The sequence below is a fragment of the Macaca thibetana genome, chromosome 7 (genome assembly GCF_024542745.1).
Source record: "Macaca thibetana thibetana isolate TM-01 chromosome 7, ASM2454274v1, whole genome shotgun sequence".
In the NCBI taxonomy this organism is placed as follows: Eukaryota; Metazoa; Chordata; class Mammalia; order Primates; family Cercopithecidae; genus Macaca; species Macaca thibetana.
In genome coordinates this window covers 106,527,076-106,545,406 of record NC_065584.1, presented here as the reverse complement: position 1 = coordinate 106,545,406, position 18,331 = coordinate 106,527,076, and the positions used below count along the sequence as shown (strand labels likewise).

Genomic DNA, 18,331 nt, shown 5'->3' with positions numbered 1-18,331 from the left:
CCATTGCACTCCAACCTGGGTGACAAGAGCGAACATCCATCTCAAAAATAAAAATTCTAAATGACTCATTTTTTCTATAGGAATTCTGAGGAAATTTTTTGTCTTCATTATAATCACTATAAGTTTTCTTTTCTTTTCTTCTCTTTTTTTTTGAGACAGAGTTTCGCTCTTGTTGCCCAGGCTGGAGTGCATGGCACGATCTCAGCTCACCACAACCTCGGCCTCCCAGAGTACTGGGATTACAGGCATGAGCCACCACACCTGGCCTACATTGTTTTTGTTGTTGTTGTTGTTTTGTTGTTGTTGTTTGTTTTTGAGATAGGAGTCTTGCTTTCTCACCTAGGCTGGAGTGCAGTGGTGCGATCTCACCTCACTGCAACCTCTGCCTCGTGGGTTCAAGTGATTCTCCTGCCTCAACCTCCTGAGTATCTAGAACTACAGGTGTGCACCACCATCCCTGGCTAATTTTTTGTATTTTTAGTAGAGATGGGGTTTCGCCATGTTGGCCAGCCTGGTCTTGAACTCCTGGCCTCAGGTAATCTGCCCGCCTTGGCCTCCCAAAGTGCTGGGATTACAGGCATAAGTCACTGCATCCGGCCTGCGCTGGGATTCTTAACTGGATCCTGGGCTGATTGTTTTTCCCACAGTAGCAATGGGGTGGGAACTCATTAGCAGATAGACTAAAGAAAACCATCACCTGGAACGTGTGCAAATGAGAATTTAGCAAACGTGAAATCTTCTTTCCCAAGAATGCGTCTAAGAGGCTCTAGACTAAGAGCAGAAGCAGAGTGGAAATAGGACTGATATCAAAGGGGTAATTGAAAGACAGTCTATCAAACCACTTTGTGCCAGTTGATGCTGTGACTCTCCCTACTCCAATCTTATATATAAAGTGGCTAGCTGCAGCAGTCACTAAAGGAAAACTAAACTAAAAACCAAAATTGAAGGAGTCATTCTTCCCTAAAGAAAATTATCTGCCTTGGGAACAATCCAGGTAGGTAAGCTCTTCTCAGTTTGGCAGTTAGAAGGGCCCTCCTTCTGCCTGTGTACCCTAAAAAGAAGCCTCCCAGTTGACACATCCACCATACAAAGTTGACATTATCCCTCCTATTACAGAGAGAAGTCAGCTATGAAAATTAAACCTACAGCAGCAGATGAAACTCCAGCAGCTACCTAGTCATTTGTTTATTTATTTTTAGAGACAGGGTTTCATTCTGTCACCCAGGCTAAAACGCAGTGGCATGATCATAGCTCACTGCAGCCTCAAACTCCTGGGCTCGAGCAATCCTCCTGCCTCAGCCTGTTGAGTAACTAGGATTACAGGTGCATACCACCATGCCCAACTAATTTCTTTTTTTTTCTTTTTTTTTTTTTTAGAGACTCCCCGTGTCGCCCAGGCTGGAGTGCAGTGGCACAGTCTCGGCTCACTGCAACTTCTGCCTCCCGGGTTCAAGCCATTCTCCTGTCTCAGCCTCCTGAGTAGCTGGGATTGTAGGCACGTGCCATCACACCCAGCTAAATTTTGTATTTTTAGTAGAGACAGGGTTTCACCATGTTGGCCAGGCTGGTCTCAAACTCCTGACCTCAGGTCATCTACCCATCTCAGCCTCCCAAAGTGTTAGGATTACAGGCGTGAGCCACTGTGCCTGGCCCCAGCTAATTTTTTTGTTGAGACAAGGTCTCACTATGTTGGCCAGGCTGGTCTCAAACTCCTGGCCTCAAGCAATCCTCCTGACTGGGCCTCTCGAAGTGTTAAGATTACAGGCATGAGCCATTGCGCCTGGCCCTAGTCCTTTGTTTTTATGCAAATCTTCTTAAATGTTCAACCCGCATTTACTAGACATTTGAAGAAAACTAACAGCAAGTAAGAAAAGGGCCTTATTGAAAAAACAAAGCTATTCCCAGGGAGTACAACTTATACAAGAAACAGAGAAAACATTGGAAAAAAATGTATGTGTCTATGTATACTAAAAAAATTAGTATCTATGAAGAGATTTGAGGATATTGCATTGTAAGTCAAAAATAGGCTGCTATGGAAAAGGAACAATGCAAATAAGAGAACTCCTAGAAATTCAAAATGATTGTCAAAATAAAAATTTAATAGTGTTGGGATAACAAACAAAAACATCCTTCCCCAAAAGATAATTGGAAAAAAATATGTTAGTCTAGGATATCTACTAACTACCTAATAGAAATTAAGAAAAAAAATCAGGAAAAAAATGGAAGAAAAGAAATACTAGGAGAACAAATAGTTCAGGTAACTTAGAGATGCATGTCTTTGTACTGAAAATGTACCAAGCATAGGAACTTTTAAACACGTCTATATGTGTGTATATATGTATATGTACATACACACACATACACACACATATCTGTACACACAGCAAATTTAAACACACACACACATACGCACACAGAAACCTGTTACCGGAAAGGAGTCCCAGTCCAGACCCCAAGAGTGGGTTCTTGGATCTTGTACAAGAAAGAATCTGGGATCAGTCCATAGAGTAAAGTGAAAGCGAGTTTATTAAGAAACAAAGGAATAATAGTTGGCTACTCCAGAGGCAGAGCAGCAGCTTGGGCTGCCCCACTAAGGATACTTATAGTTACTTCTTCTTTATATGCTAAACAAGGGGTCAATTATTCACAAGTTTTCCAGGAAAGGAGTTTAGTACTTTAGAAGTTACTAAAACTAACTTTAGAAAGTTAGTTTCCCGGAACTAAGCTTTCTTCCCCCTTTTGGACCATATAGGGTAACACCCTGACATTGGCATGGTATTTGTAAACTGTCATGGTGCTGGTGGGAGTGTCTCCGAGCAGGCTAATATATTATAATGAGTGTATAATGAACCTTGAGGACGACCAGAGGTCACTCTTGTCACCATCTTGGTTTTGGTGGGTTTCAGTCAGCTTCCTTAATGCAACCTGTTTTATCAGCAAGGTCTTTATGACCAGTATCTTTGCTGACCTCCTGTCTCATCCTGTGACTTAGAAAGCCTAACCTCCTGGAAGTGCAGTCCAGTAGGTCTCAACACCTGTTCAAGATGGAGTTATTGTGGTTCAAATGCCTATGACAAATCCTTCAAGATTTTGGAATAATAAAAATTATAGGAAGAGCCTAAAAGTTTCCAGAGAAGGAAAACAGAGGTTACCCAAACAAGAATGAGAATTGGATTGGCGTCTGTTTTGTCATCAGCAAAGAGGTATACAAGAAGGTATTGAAGCAGTACCTTCAAAGTCGAAACAGAAAGTTGTTGAATCTATAATTCTATACCAGACAAATACATGAAAGAGTAAAAAAGATATTTCAGAGAGGCAAGAACTCACATTTATTTCACTTCTACATTTTTCTGAAAAAAAAATTTAAGGATATACACTGGAGAGATTGAAATTTGTGAGCTAGTAAAAAGGACCCAACCTAGGAAAGCAATGAAAAGAAATTCCAGGATGTTATCTTTGCAGAAAGCCTAAAAAATAATGGATCCTCATTTGAACAGGATTCCAGAGGGTCAGCAGAATGTATTGAAGCAAAAAGTAGATTCCAGTTAACAAATAGTTAAGATTAAAAAGCTATAGATGATCATCACCAAAAAAGGTAACAGTATATGTTTCATTTTCTCAAATAAAGAGGTTAATGAAAACACCAAGGAAAGCAGTTTTATAAGAACATGATAGTCCACATACAAAAATTAGGCCAGGCACAGTGGCTCACACCTGTAATCCCAGCACTTTGGGAGGTCAAGGTAGGTGGATTACTTAAGGACAGGAGTTCGAGATCAGCCTGACCAAGATGGTGAAACCCCGTCTCTACTAAAAATACAAAAATTAGCCGGGCATAGTGGCAAGTACCTCTAATACAAAAAAAAAATATATATATATATATATCTTCTCTAGGTGATATTTTCTTATTTTTTTCTGAAAGTTTTAATTTAGCTTTAATTATCTATAGAATTTTATGTGATGTGAGATAGAGACCTTTATGTGGTGTGAGATAGGGACCCTGTTTTATTTTTCACTTTGATTTGATAATCAGTAGTCCCAGATATAGTCATTAAATGACTATTCCTTTCCCCCCGATCTCCAATGCCCCCTCTATCATATCAAGCATCCATATGTGTGGGTCTGTTTCTAGGACCTCTAATTTGTTCTATCAATCATTTTGTTTTATTTTGAACCAATACCAGAGTATTGTAATTACTATAGCTTTGTCATAATGATACAGGAGGTAGAAAGAAGTTATTTAGGCAGATAGTGAGGTCAGCAGAGTCTTCAGCAGAGCTTCCTGTCTACCAAAAAGTAGCCCGAGAATCTTTTTTTTTTTTTTTTTTTTTTTTTTAGACGGAGTCTCGCTCTGTTGCCCAGGCTGGAGTGCAGTGGTGCAATCGGCTCACTGCAAGCTCTGCCTCCCGGGTTCACGTCATTCTCTTACCTCAGCCTCCCGAGTAGCTGGGACTACAGGCGCCTGCCACCACGCCTGGCTAATTTTTGTATTTTTAGTAGAGACAGGGTTTCACCTTGTTAGCCAGGCTGGTCTCGATCTCCTGACCTCATGATCCGCCCGCCTCAGCCTCCCAAAGTGCTGGTATTACAGGCACGAGCCACCACGCCTGGCCAAGAATCATTTTTTTCCTAACAAAGATCAGCCTGACAAATCAAGCTGCAAACATAAGTAAGGAAGCTAGAAGGTTGCATGGGGGAATGCCGGCAGCTGTGCCAATAGAAAAGGGCTACCTGGGGGCCAGGCATGTCCACCATGGAGGTTCCGTTTTCCCTTTTTTTTGTTACCATGTGTACAGTAACAGATAAATGGGCAACATGGCACAGCTCAGGCAGAGAACCCACCAGCATAATAGAAGATTAGGGTGGGAGCTACGAGAAATTCATGCCCTATGCAAATGGCACACCTGGTGTAAGCAGTCTTTTGCACCCTACTTAAATCAGACACTGCCTATTCACCAGCTCATCTATAAAACTCCCTGCATTTCACTGCAGATCTGGAACCTATTTTTCCAGGACCCATCTCTGAAGCAGAGAGCTCTTCTCTTTCTTTCACCTATTAAACTTCCATTCTTAACCTCCCTCTTTGTGTGTCCTTGTGCTTGTTCTCCATGGCTGTGGGACAACGAACCTTGGGTGTTACTCCAGACAACGAGGTTGTTTCAGTAAGACTAGATAGTTGATAGAATAAATCCTCCCACCTTACTCTTCAAGAGTGTCTTGGCCACTCTTGGCCCTTTGCTCTTTTATTTGCATGTTAGAGTCTATCAAGTTCCTGACTGGGCACGGTGGCTGACACCTCCTGGGTTCAAGCAATTCTCCTGCCTCAGCCTCACTAGTAGTTTACAGGTGCCCACCACCACACCTGGCTAATTTTTTGTATTTTTAGTAGAGACAGGGTTTCATTATGTTGGCCAGGCTGGTCTCAAACTCCTGACCTCGTGATCTACCTGCCTTGGCCTCCCAAAGTGTTGGGATTGCAGGTGTGAGCCACCACACCTGGCCAGCTGTTTTTAAACATAGGGTTTTTATTATTTGGCAGGAGAGCAGTAGGTGCAGCATATAGGCCACATCCTCGCTCCCATGATAACAAGCCACTTCATCCCCTGATTGACTGCTGGTCGGGTCTCCGTTTCAGCCAATCCTTCACGGTATAGCCAATTGGAGGCCTCTACAGGGCACCAAGGGGTGTTGCTAGGTTCCTTTAGCTTAATAAAAACCCTAATTGAGGAGGCTCTTGAGACACTTGCTGGAGCCCACTCCCACTCTGCTACTTGTCTTTAATAAACCTGTGCTTTCACTCTTTCCTTGCTCCGTTCTTTTGTTACTTTGTTCAATTCTTTTTTTTGAGATGGAGTCTTGCCCCATTACCCAGGTTGGAGTGCAGTGGCATGATGTTGGCTCCCTGCAGCCTCTGCCCCCCAGGTTCCAGTGATTCTCCTGCCTCAACCTCCTGGGTAGCTGGGATTACAGGCGCACGCCACCATGCCTAGCTAATTTTTGTATTTTCAGTAGAGATGGGGTTTTGCCATGTTGGCCAGGCTGGTCTCAAACTCCTGACCTTGGATGATCCACCTGCCTCGGCCTCCCAAAGTGTTGGGATTATAGGTGTGAGCCACTGTGCCCGGCCTTGTTCAATTCTTTGTTCAACATACCAAGAACCTCAACAACTCTATCCAGTAACAATATCTTTTCCAATCAAATCCCCAAACATTCTAAATGTGAATGTTCAGATGCTCCCATGCTTGTGTGAGAAGATCCAGGATAGTAATCAGTTCTCTGTTTTTCCTGTTGGGACCTCAAATCCACAAATAAAAGCACATGTGGGAATTCCACAGAAGATCACTAAAGTTTTTCCCAAGTTCAACACAGATGAACCAATCCATTTGGACATATATACATTCATGGTTACATACAGAGGAAAATGCATTCTCTTTTGAAGAGGCCAGATGATGGTAATAATCTGTGATACGACACAACTTTAAAGGAAAATGTGTTCTTGTTTAGTCCCCATTGCTTGGTTGGGAAGAGAGGCATCTGTAGCATTCCCCTGGAGGCAGGAATCAACTATGGAATCAACAGTCAAGAGCAGAGAGGCCAGGCACGGTGGCTCACGCCTGTAATCCCAGCACTTTGGGAGGCTGAGACGGGCGAATCACGAGGTCAGGAGATCGAGACCATCCTGGCTAACACGGTGAAACCCTGTCTGTACTGAAAATACAAAAAAATTAGCCGGGCGTAGTGGTGGGCACCTGTAGTCCCAGCTACTCTGGAAGCTGAGGCAGGAGAATGGCGTGAACCCCTGAGGTGGAGCTTGCAGTGAGCCGAGGTAGCGCCACTGCACTCCCGCCTGGGCGACTGAGCAAGACTCCGTTTCAAAAAAAAAAAAAAAGAGCAGAGGGATAAACAGGTAGGTCCTCTATGCTTTTTCTAGGCTCTAGGAAGCATCAGTAAGTGAAAAACCACAGTTTTGCCTGGATGCTGTAAGAGAAGTCCTGTGTTACTATTGGGGAAGATTGATATGATAATGGCGAGAAAGATAGTGGTGATGATCTTCCTGATTTGAAGACCTCTACATGTATTCTCTCAGAATGGTCCTAAAGAGAGGTAAGAAATGAGGTTTTATGAGAACTGGTCAGGACTGAAACTTCATGAAGATGTGTGTCCTGCTCCCTCCACAGCCCCATCATCAAACAGACTGAAGTTCCTCTGTGTTCAACTGCAGAACAGCTGAGTTGTGTGCCCTTTGAACCTTAAAATTAAGACCCTTTACAGTCATTCTAAAATGGTTGTCTGTACGCTTCTTTTGAGAGGATCAAATAAATCAATATTATAGCACTTTGAAAGAGTCTAAAGTGGTGTTATTTACCAGTGAACATGAATCAAGAAGAAGAGTGGAAGAAACCTTAATCCTTAACCTACTTAAGTTAGGAAGGGAGATCGGAAAGGATGGCTAGGAACAACCCAAGTCAAAGGATTCTCAGGTGTCAATCACTCTTTTATGTTCCTTCTTTTGTCAGTCACCTCAATCACTCTTTTATGTCCTCTTCTTTTTGTTCTTTCTACCACTGCCTTAATGAACACATTCATCATTTAATTATACATTTGCCCTTGTCCAGCCACCCTAAAAAACTTGCTTTCTCTGTTTCCAGTATCTTTTTTTTTTTTTTTTTTTGAGACAGAGTCTTGCTTTGTGGCCCAGGCTGGAGTGCAGTGGCGCGATCTCAGCTCACTGCAAGCTCCGCCTCCCAGGTTGACGCCATTCTCCTGCCTCAGCCTCCCGAGTAGCTGGGACTACATGTGCGAGACAGGGTTTCACTGTTTTAGCCAGGATGGTCTCGATCTCCTGACCGCGTGATCCTCCCGCCTCGGCCTCCCAAAGTGCTGGGATTATAGGCGTGAGCCGCTGCGCCCTGCCTGTTTCCAGTATCTTTTATACTGGCCGCTCATTATTCTTTCAGACATATGTATGCCAGGCTCAGTGGCTCATGCCTGTAATCCCAGCACTTTGGGAGGCTGAGGCGGGCAGATCACCTGAGGTTAACAGTTCGAGACCAGCCTGGCCAACATGGTGAAACCCTGTCTCTACAAAAATACAAAAAAAATTAGCTGGCCATGATGGTGGGTGCCTGTAATCCCAGCTACTCGGGAGGCTGAGGCAGGAGGATCACTTGAACTTGGGAGGTGGAGGTTGCAGTGAGCCGAGATTGTGCCATTGCACTCCAGCCTGGGCAACAGAGTTGAGACTCCATCTCAAATAAATAAATAAATAAATAAAATATATCTAATTACACAATTTCTATGGCTTAGACATCTTTTATTGGCTCCTTAGGGAACTGCAGGATGGATTATCTCCATGGTATATAAAGTCCCTTTCACTCAGATTTCAACCTTATTAAATATTCACAAGAATGTTCAAAGAATCAAATATTAACATATTTGGTTCAAAGAATCAAATATTAACATATAATGGATATAATCAATAGAGACAAAGCCACATACAAGAAACAATACCTGATTATTAGTTAATGAACTCTATAAGTACCATGAGTGGAGGCCAATAACACAAGCTGTAGGGTAACTACCTAGCAGAGTTGGGGACCTTGGGCAGTTGCTTAGCCTTTCTTAATAGAGTCTTTATCTGTAATATGGGGATACTTTTAGCAGATGATTTTCCACACTACACTCAAACTCATAGAGTAAAAATAAAAATCTGTTTTCCAATAGTTAAGCCCCACACAGCTGAATCAATAATGCCATGTCTCAACATATTGGTTCCTGAGGCAAATAAAAAAATGTGTGCCCCATACACTTTGTAATATATATATATATATATATATTTTTTTTTTTTTTTTTTTTTTTTGAGACGGAGTCTTGCTCTGTGCCCCAGGCTGGAGTGCAGTGGCGCGATCTCGGCTCACTGCAAGCTCCGCCTCCCGGGTTCACGCCATTCTCCTGCCTCAGCCTCCCGAGTAGCTGGGACTACAGGCGCCCGCCACCTCGCCCGGCTAATTTTCTTGTATTTTTAGTAGAGATGGGGTTTCACCGTGTTAGCCAGGATGGTCTCGATCTCCTGACCTCGTGATCCGCCCGTCTCGGCCTCCCAAAGTGCTGGGATTACAGGCTTGAGCCACCGCGCCCGGCCTGTAATATATTCTTAAATGGTTAATTTTTTTCAGAACGCTAAGGTGGTTGAAAAATATTGAAAAACTGAAAAGTGTATTAAAATTCACAATGTTATTTAACAATTTATACCAAAATAGAATAATGTATTACAATTTTAGGTAAAAATTATTTAAAGTTCTCCCTGGCTGCTGCCAGACCACACTCGACATTGTCCCATCATTCCCCCAACAGACCACAATGGAAGCAGAAATCACCTTGCTCATTGTTGACAACAGCTTTGCCATGTGCAAGTCTGCCTTTGCTGGGGATAATGCCCTCAAGCCATGTTCCTCTCCAATGTCAGGCACCCCCGGCACCAGGGCATGATGGTGGGCAGGGGCTAGAACTCCTATGTGGGCGATGAGGCCCAGAGCGAGCAGCATCCTGACCCTGAAGCATCCCATGGAGCAGGCCTCGTCACCAACTGGGACCAAATGGGGAAGATCTGGCACCATACCTTCCACAACGGGCTGCACGTGGCCCGAAAGGAGCACCTGGTGCTGCTGATCGAGGCCCCCAAGGCCAACAGAAAGAAGATGATTCAGATCATGTTTGGGGCCTTCAACACCCCAATTAGGTACAGGGCCATTCAGGTCACCCTGTCCCTGCATGCCTCTGTCAGCGCCATTGGCACTATCGCGGACTCAGGCGATAGGGTCACCCACACTTGCCCATCTTCAGGGATACAACCACCCTCCCCCAGTCATCCTGTGTTTGACCCTGGCTGGCCAGGACCTTGCCGACTACCTGGTGAAGATCCTCATGGGGGCTACTACAGCTTCATCACCACAGTGGAGTGGGGGATTTGTGCGTGACATCCAGGAAAATCTGTGCTATGTTGCCTTGGACTTGCAGCAGGAGATGGCCACTGCCGTGTCCTCTTCCCTCCTGGAGAAGAGCTACGAGCTGTCCCACAGCCAGGTGGTCACCATCAGCAATGAGTGGTTCTGGTGTCCAGAGGCACTGTCCCAGCCCTCCTTCCTGGGCATGGAATCTTGCTGCATCCAGGAGACCACCTTGAACTCCATCATGAAGTGGGATGTGAATATCTGCAAGGACCTGTACACCAATGTGGTGCTGTCTGGCAGCATTGCCATGCACCCAAGCATCACACACAGGATATGGAAGGAGATCACTGCCCCGGCACCCAGGGCCATGAAGTTCAAGATCATGGCTGTCTCTGAGCACAAGTATTCCATGTGGATCAGCAGCTCCATCCTGGCCTCACTGTTCACCTTCCAGCCAATGTGGATCAGCAAGCAGGAGTGCCACCAGTCAGGCCCTCCACTGTTCAATGCAAATGCTTCTAAATGGACTGTGAGGAGATATGTAGCCTGTGCTGCCTGAGTCAATTCAGAAGTATAAATTTGTCCCTGGCAAATGTATACATCTCATGCTAGCCTTAGGAAACTGAAACAACCCTTTGAAAAGAAATTTGTCAGGCTGGGTGCGGTGGCTTATGCCTGTAATCCCAGCACTTTTGGAGGCCCAGTTGGGCGGATCACCTGAGGTTGGGAGTTTGAGACCAGCCTGACCAACATGGAGAAACCCCGTCTCTACTAAAAATACAAAATGAGCTGGGCGTGGTGGCGCATGCCTGTAATCCTAGCTACTTGGGAGGCTGAGGCAAGAGAATCGCTTAAACCTGGGAGGCGGAGGTTGCAGTGAGCTGAGATCGCATCATTGCACTCCAGCCTGGGCAACAAGAGTGAAACTCCAACTCAAAAAAAAAAAAAAAAACATAATAAATAAAAATAAAAAGAAAAGAAATTTGTCCTTGAAGCTTGTGTCTGATGTCAGCACTGGATTGTAGGATTTGTTGCTGATTTTGACCTTGTATTGAAGTTAACTGTTTCCTCGGCATTTAATACCTTGTACTTATCTTTTATTTAAACCCTTAGTACATGTGGCTCAGTCACTTCATGGCAGAGGTGAGAACATGCTTGTGGAAGAGAAGTCCGTGGCTTGGTGATTCTGCCTGACCTGCAGTCTTTCCATCTGTGCAGGGTACTAATGTGTCAGAGCTCAGTGTTCCAGAATTTGTCTAGAGACCAGCAGGAGCCCCTCCACCAGTTGTCATTTCTGTCTTGCCTGTCTGTCAGGGTTGGAGAAGTCCAAACCTTAGGACCTAGTTTCCTTTCTTTCCTGATGTTTTCCTACAGGACACCAGTAGGCTGTTACTTGCCTTGAGCTGGAATAAGTTTGCATTTACATTGTAAATGTATGCAGTGTTTTAATTGATGTAAGGTTTTTATGCACAATTCTTAATTCTTTAAGAGATGACGACAAATTTTGGTTTTCTCTTTTTTCTGTGGCCAATCTATTTTTAACAGCAATCCCAAGATCATTCAGTGGGGGAAAATACCATTTCTATAAATGATGCTTGGACAACTGGATATCTACATGCAAAAGAATGAAGTTGGATGCCTACCTCACACCACATAAAAAATTAACTCAAAATACATCAAAGTCCTAAAGGTAAGAACTAAACTAGAAACTCTTAGAAGAAAACAGGTATACATCTTTGTGACTTTAAAGTAGGCAAGTTTCTCAAATATAACATCAAAAGCAAAGCATCAGCCGGGCGTGGTGGCTCACCCCTGTAATCCCAGCATTTTGGGAGGCCAAGGCAGGTGAATCACTTCAGTTCAGGAGTTCAAGACCAGCCTGGCCAACATGGTGAAACCCCATCTCTATTAAAAATACAAATATTAGTCGGGTGTGGTGGCCGTAGTCCCAGCTACTCAGGAGGCTGAGGCACGAGAATCGCTTGAACTGGGAAGTGGAGGTTGCAGTGAGCCAAGATTGCGCCACTACACTCCGGCCTGGGTGACAGAGCAAGACTCCATCTAAAGAAAAAAATGAAAGATCTACAAATGGCCAATAGGCACATGAAAAGATGCTCGACATCATTACTTATCAGGGAAATGCAAACCCAAACCATAATGAAATATTACTTCACAGTTGCTAGAATGGCCATAATAAAAAATACAGATAAAAGCAAGAATTGGTGAAGATGTAGAGAAACTGAAACATTGTTCATGGAAATGTAAAATGGTGCAGTTGCTTTGGCAAGCAGTTGTGTATTTCTTTAAAAAGTTAAGCAGAATTTTTGGCCGGGCACAGTGGCTCACACCTGTAATCCCAGCACTTTGGGAGGCCAAGGTGGGCAGATCACGAGGTCAGGAGATCGAAACCATCCTGGCTAACACGGTGAAACCCCATCTCTACTAAAAATACAAAAAAATTAGCCTGGTGTGGTGGTGGGCGCCTGAAGTCCCCGCTACTTGGGAAGCTGAGGCAGGAGAATGGTGTGAACCCGGGAGGCGGAGTTTGCAGTGAGCTGAGATAGCGCCACTGCACTCCAGCCTGGGCGACAGAGCGAGACTCCATCTCAAAAAAAAAAAAAAAAAAAAAAGAAGAAGAAGAAAAAAAGTTAAGCAGAATTTTCATATGACCCAGCAACTGCACTCCTAGGTATACACTCAAGAGAACTGAAAACATATATTCAAACAAAAACTTGTACATGAATGGTCATAGTACCATTATTTATAATATTCAAACAGTGGAAACAATCCAAATGCCTATCAACTGATGAATGGATAAACAAAATGTGTATACATAAAATGGAATATTATATGTTCATTAAAAGGAATGAAAGCAAGGCGCAGTGGTTCATGCCTGTAATCCCAGTATTTTGGGAGGGTGAGGCAAGAGGACTGTGAGCCAGGAGTTTGAGACCAGCCTGGGTAACATAGTGAGACCCTGTCTCTATTAAAAAAAAAAAAAAAAAAGCTGGGTATGGTGGCATATGCCTGTGATCCTAGCTACTTGGGAGGCTGAGGTGGGAGGATTGTGTGAGCCAGGGATGTCAAGGCTGCAGTGAGATGTGATCACGCCACTGCACTCCAGCCTAGGCAACAGCAAGACCCTGTCTCAAAAAAGAAAAAAAAAAGGAATGAAGTACTGGTACATGGTACAACATGGATGAATCTTGAAAACATGCTCAATGAAAGAAGCCAGTCACAAAAGGCCACACATTATGTAATTCCATTTATACAAAGTGTCCAGAATAGATAAATTCATAGAGACAAAAAATAGATTTGTGGTTACTAGGGGAGGAAAGAATAGGGGAATGACTGCCTAATGAATATGAGATATTTTTGGAGAGTGGTGAAAATGTTGTGGAATTAGATAGCAGTAATGGGGCCAGGTGAGGTGGCTCATGCCTGTAATCCCAGCACTTTAGGAGGCCAAGGTGGGTGGACCACCTGAGGTCAGGAGTTCAAGTCCAGCCTGGCCAACATGGTGAAACCCAGTCTCTATTAAAAATACAAAAATTAGCTGAGTGTGGTGGTGCACACCTGTAATCCCAGCTACTTGGGAGACTGAGGCAAGAGAATCACTTGAACCCAAGAGGTAGAGGTTGAAGTGAGCCGAGATTGTGCCACTGCACTCTAGCCTGGGCGACAAAGCAAGACTTTGTCTCAAGCAAATAAACAAACAAAAAAAAGATAGTAGTGATGGTTACATAACCTTGTAAACATACTTTTTAAAACCCCAAATGAATTGTACATTTTAAAATGGTGAATTTGGCCAGGCGCAGTGGCTTTCCAAGGTTGGTGGATCACGTGAAGTCAGGAGTTTGAGATCAGCCTGGCCAACACGGTGAAACCCTGTCTACTAAAAATATAAAAATTAACCAGTGGTGGTGCATGCCTTTAGTCCCAGCTACTTGGGAGGCTGAGGCAAGAGAATCGCTTGAATCTGGGAGGTGGATGTTGCAGTGAGCCAAGATTGCATCACTGCACTCTAGCCTGAGCTACAGAGTGAGACTCTGTCTCAAATAAATAAATAAATAAATAAAATGATGAATTTTATGGTATGTAAACTATATTTCAATACAAATAGCAAAAGATTTGAACTGATACTTCACCAAAGAGATTACACAGATGGCAGATAAGCACATAAAAATATACTTAACATTTATTAGGGAAATGCAAATTAAAACCACGGTGACAAGAGGAACCCAAAGAGACATGATGACTAAATGTAATATGGTGCTGGGATGGAATCCTGGAACAAGAAAAGGACTATAGCCAAAAACTTAGGGGAAGGTGAATAATGTATGGAACTTAGTTAATAGTAATGTATTTTCATTGGTTCACTAATTGTGACATGTGGACCATACTAGTATAAGATGTTGAAAAAAGTTAGTTTGGGGGAATGGCAGAACTATTTATCTTGTGATGCATCTATACATATGTTAAAATTCATAGAAATGTACAACAATTCAGTAACTGACATTTACTGAATGTCAATTTAAAAAAAATAAAATTTAAAAAAAGACATGGAGGAACTAGAGAGCATTTAAGAGCCCGTAGAACCTGGAGATTTGACCCCAGAAAAACAGAAGTGCACTTAATGAGATCCATGTTTCCGAAGTCGTCGCCGCCGCCGCCGCCGCCGTCGTCGTCGTCGTCTTCTTCCTCTTCTTTCTTCTTTCTTCTTTTTTTTTATTTACTGAGACGGAGTCTCGCTCTGTCGCCCAGGCTGGAGTGCAGTGGCACGATCTAGGCTTACTACAAGCTCCGCCTCCTGGGTTCAAGCGATTCTCCTACCTCAGCCTCCTGAGTAGCTGGGACTACAGGCGCATGCAACCATGCCTGGCTAATTTTTTTGTATTTTTAGTAGAGACAGGGTTTCGCCGTGTTAGCCTGGATGGTCTGGATCTCCTGACCTCATGATCCACCTGGCTTGGCCTTCCAAAGATGTTGGCACCCCGCCAACATCCCTCTCTTAACAAGCGACAGAGAAACCATACAAAAAAATCAGTGAAGTCATAGTTGATCTGAACATTATCAACCACCGTGACCTAATTGATATTTATAGAAAACTATACCCTAATTTGCAAAATCAACATTTTCAAGTACAAATGGTATGTTCACGAGAGTAGACCATATGTTACTCCATGAAGTAAGCCTCAATAAAATTAAAGGGATTGAAATCATTCACTGTTTGTTCTCTGACCACAACCTGGGGATGTGGCAGGCATCTGAGCACACTGGAGGTCAGCGGAAGGAGAAGAGCCAGTTCAGAGAGGAGGCACAAGCAGGTCTGGGTAGGACTGAACACCAGGACTTAAGGTGGGGTGGTGGGGGCACCAATTACCCACCTGGACCCCAGCCTCAGAGATGCTAGGAGGAAGGAGTGCTGCTGTCAGATTGGCCTGAGCAGTGATGACGAACAGGGCCCCAGGGCTTCCCTCTTGGTCCCTTTATCTGCCTGAAGGATGGACAGCTTGTCCTTCCTTCTCTATCACAGTCTAGTCACAGAAGAAGAACATCTAGCAAGGTGTGAGCGTGGCCACTGCAAGGTGAGCTAATTGGGCTGGGGGCTCAGATTCAAGTGGGATTGCTCTGTGCCAAGAGGAAAGGGATAACCAAAGGCTCTGTACGGGAAGGAAGAAGGGCTGAAGCAAGGTATGCTAGGGAACTGCCTACTCCGATGCTTGTTCCTGCTGAAGGTGGCCGGCTAGGACTAGTGATCCCAAAGCCCTGCCTTCCACAGAGGCACACTTTGTCCAAGTTTAAACTGAAGGGTGAGGAGAGAAGCTGACAATGTAGGATTGTCACTAAATTGAGTTGACCCCAGTGGTTGGGGTCCTGCAGGGGCCCGGTTCTGGGGAAAGGCAGAGCCCTGGGCTTCAGAAAGACTGCCTGTCACCCCCACACCCAGCTGCAGGACCACCCTCATTACTTTGCTCTGTTGAAAGCCTCAGTCAGGGTGAGGGGAGGAAGACCTCAGGCCCCCAGCAAGGAGTCCCCATGAGGTGGGTGGCATGATCAGGCCAGGTGCTCCAGGAGTGGGAGTCTCTGTTCCCTGGGCTCTTACAGCTCCTGGACCTTGCCCCCTTTTCTTTCTTACAAAGAAGATGGTGGCTTGACTCAGCGAAAACTAAAGAGAAAGGTAGCTGTTTCTCCAGGTCAGGGAGGATACAGGGGTCAGCACTTCCTGGCAGCTGGGTCTGGGGAAGGGGGATCTCACACGCCAGCAGCATGAGAAAGATGATACTGTACAGTGGTGAAGGACACAGGCACTGGAGCCAGACCACTTGGCCTGAATACTGGTTGTGCCACTTACTAACTTGTAACCTCTCCAAACCTCAGTTTCCCCATCTGTAAAATGGGAAGTATAACATCATCTACTTCAAGTCATTATTGTTAGGGCTAAATGATGCTTTAGCACAGCTTTTGGCAACAAATCATTATGGATGGAGCACCATGTGGGGACCTATATCCCCTATCTGAAGGGGCATGTCCTCATCAGATCTTGACTCAAAGTCTAGTGCCCAGCTGATGGTGGCCGAAGTGCCTCCTCACCCCCACCAGCACTGGGAAACTTTCAGAGGGAGAGTCAGGGTGGGGCCCTGCTCCCCAGGGCCTTTCCATCTGGGCGATTCCTTGAAAGCTCTGGGGCAGGAGTCGCAGGGAGGCCACCAGCCTCTGAGGGCCCATTGTTCTCCTCTGAGCTGGGAAAGATGTATTGTCCCCACCCTTCCTCTCCACACCCACATCTGCATGCTTAGGGCAGACTTTAGATGAACAAACCTTGCCGGCTAGCCTTGCCCAGCTCACAGAGAGCTCTTACTGCCTCAAAATGGCCCTGTGATGTCCAGCCCCTCAAGCTTATTGTCCCTAGTTCACAAGAAGTTGAGGCCCAGAGAGAGGAAGGGGCTGGTTTGATGTCCCATATAGATAGGTGGCACAGCCAGGGATGGGTATCCCAGTCCCATGTCCAGCATTTTAGTGCAGACTCACTTGCACATCAAATGCACAACCATGCACTGACAGACAAACAGCTCCACAGGTGGAGTGCACAACCAGAAGGGGAGAGGAGAGAGGCTGGACAGCCTCCTCAAGTGGCCCCGTGGTGATGGCTGGGTTTTTTTTTTTCCCTTAGATAAGCTTCATATCTCAGGTAACTGGAGAAACCTTCAGCTCTTCTTGTCTTCTCCACAGGTGGGGTGCCCACTGCCTCAACAGGGGCCAGAACAGTGTACCCTCCTCCATAGCTGTTAACATCTGCTTGGCTCAGCAGGAGTGAGGGTAGAGGGGAGTAGGGTTCAAGGTTCCCTCACTACCTGGTAGATGGTAGGAGAGCATGACCAAAAGCCAAAGAACCGTTTACATGACTGGGTTCTCCCTGTGGCCTTCTGAAATTACGGGAGATGGAAAGGGGGAGACCGGATCCTAGGGGAACCCAATATTCAGGTTTTCCTGGGTTCCTGGGATGCAAGGTTTCAATTTTAACACATGGGAAGTTGCAGGCAGACTGGGATGAGTTGGCCACCTGAGTCTTCCACAGCTCCCAGTCTGAGAAAATGAGACTCAACCAGTAATAAGCAGAAGATTTGGCTGGGTGAGGGGGCTCATGCCTGTAATCCCAGCACTTTGGGAGGCCAAGGCAGGCAGATCACAAGGTCAGGAGTTTGAGACCAGCCTGGCCAAGATGGTGAAACCCCATCTCTACTAAAGATATCTGGGCATGGTTGTGGGTGCCTGTAGTCCCAGCTACTCAGGAGGCTGAGGCAGGAGAATCACTTGAACCCGGGAGGCGTAGGTTGCAGTGAGCCGAGATCATGCCACTGCACCCCAGCCTGAAGACAGAGCAATACTCCATCCAAAAAAAAAAAAAGAAAAAGAAAAAGAAAAAGAAAAAAAAAGCAGAAGATACTATGGAATGGGCCAGGAGAAAAAGGAAGGATCAGGGATGGGAGAGACACAGTGAGCCACACAGTAGCTGGCATTCTGCATGGTGGGCCTGGGCAGCCTGGCTCTTCAATTGCATATGGGTCTTTCCCACCCCAGTGAAATCTGCTGGAGCCAATTCTGCTCCCTTCCAAGAAAGATGCCCAGACACCTGGCGGTAGTGTGTCACTTCCTGCTCCCAGCTCCTCTAACACCCCTGGAGAGTTCCATGCCCACAGGTCTTAACTTCACCCACTTTCCCAGGCTCTGAGATGAAACTTCAGGCACAGTGCAGGCAATGGGGCCATCCTCCCAAGTCCCAAAAGCCTTCTGTTTCCAGTAGAGATGGGAGAAGCCTGAACTATGCAGGTTTCTCACTTCCTTATGGAAGAAGAAGAACTAAGAGAGGTGACTGATTT

General features: G+C 45.1%; 1 protein-coding gene across 1 annotated transcript; it reads left to right on the top strand.

Annotated features, from left to right (window-relative positions):
• The first annotated feature begins 1,465 nt into the window (after nucleotides 1-1,465).
• LOC126958075 (actin, cytoskeletal 4-like) lies at nucleotides 1,466-11,166 on the top strand. Its single transcript, XM_050796208.1, has 2 exons — nucleotides 1,466-1,479; nucleotides 9,355-11,166. The coding sequence occupies exon 2, from the start codon at nucleotides 9,772-9,774 to the stop codon at nucleotides 10,507-10,509; it is 738 nt and encodes a 245-aa protein (XP_050652165.1). The 5' UTR covers nucleotides 1,466-1,479; nucleotides 9,355-9,771; the 3' UTR covers nucleotides 10,510-11,166.
• Nucleotides 11,167-18,331: the final 7,165 nt, after the last annotated feature.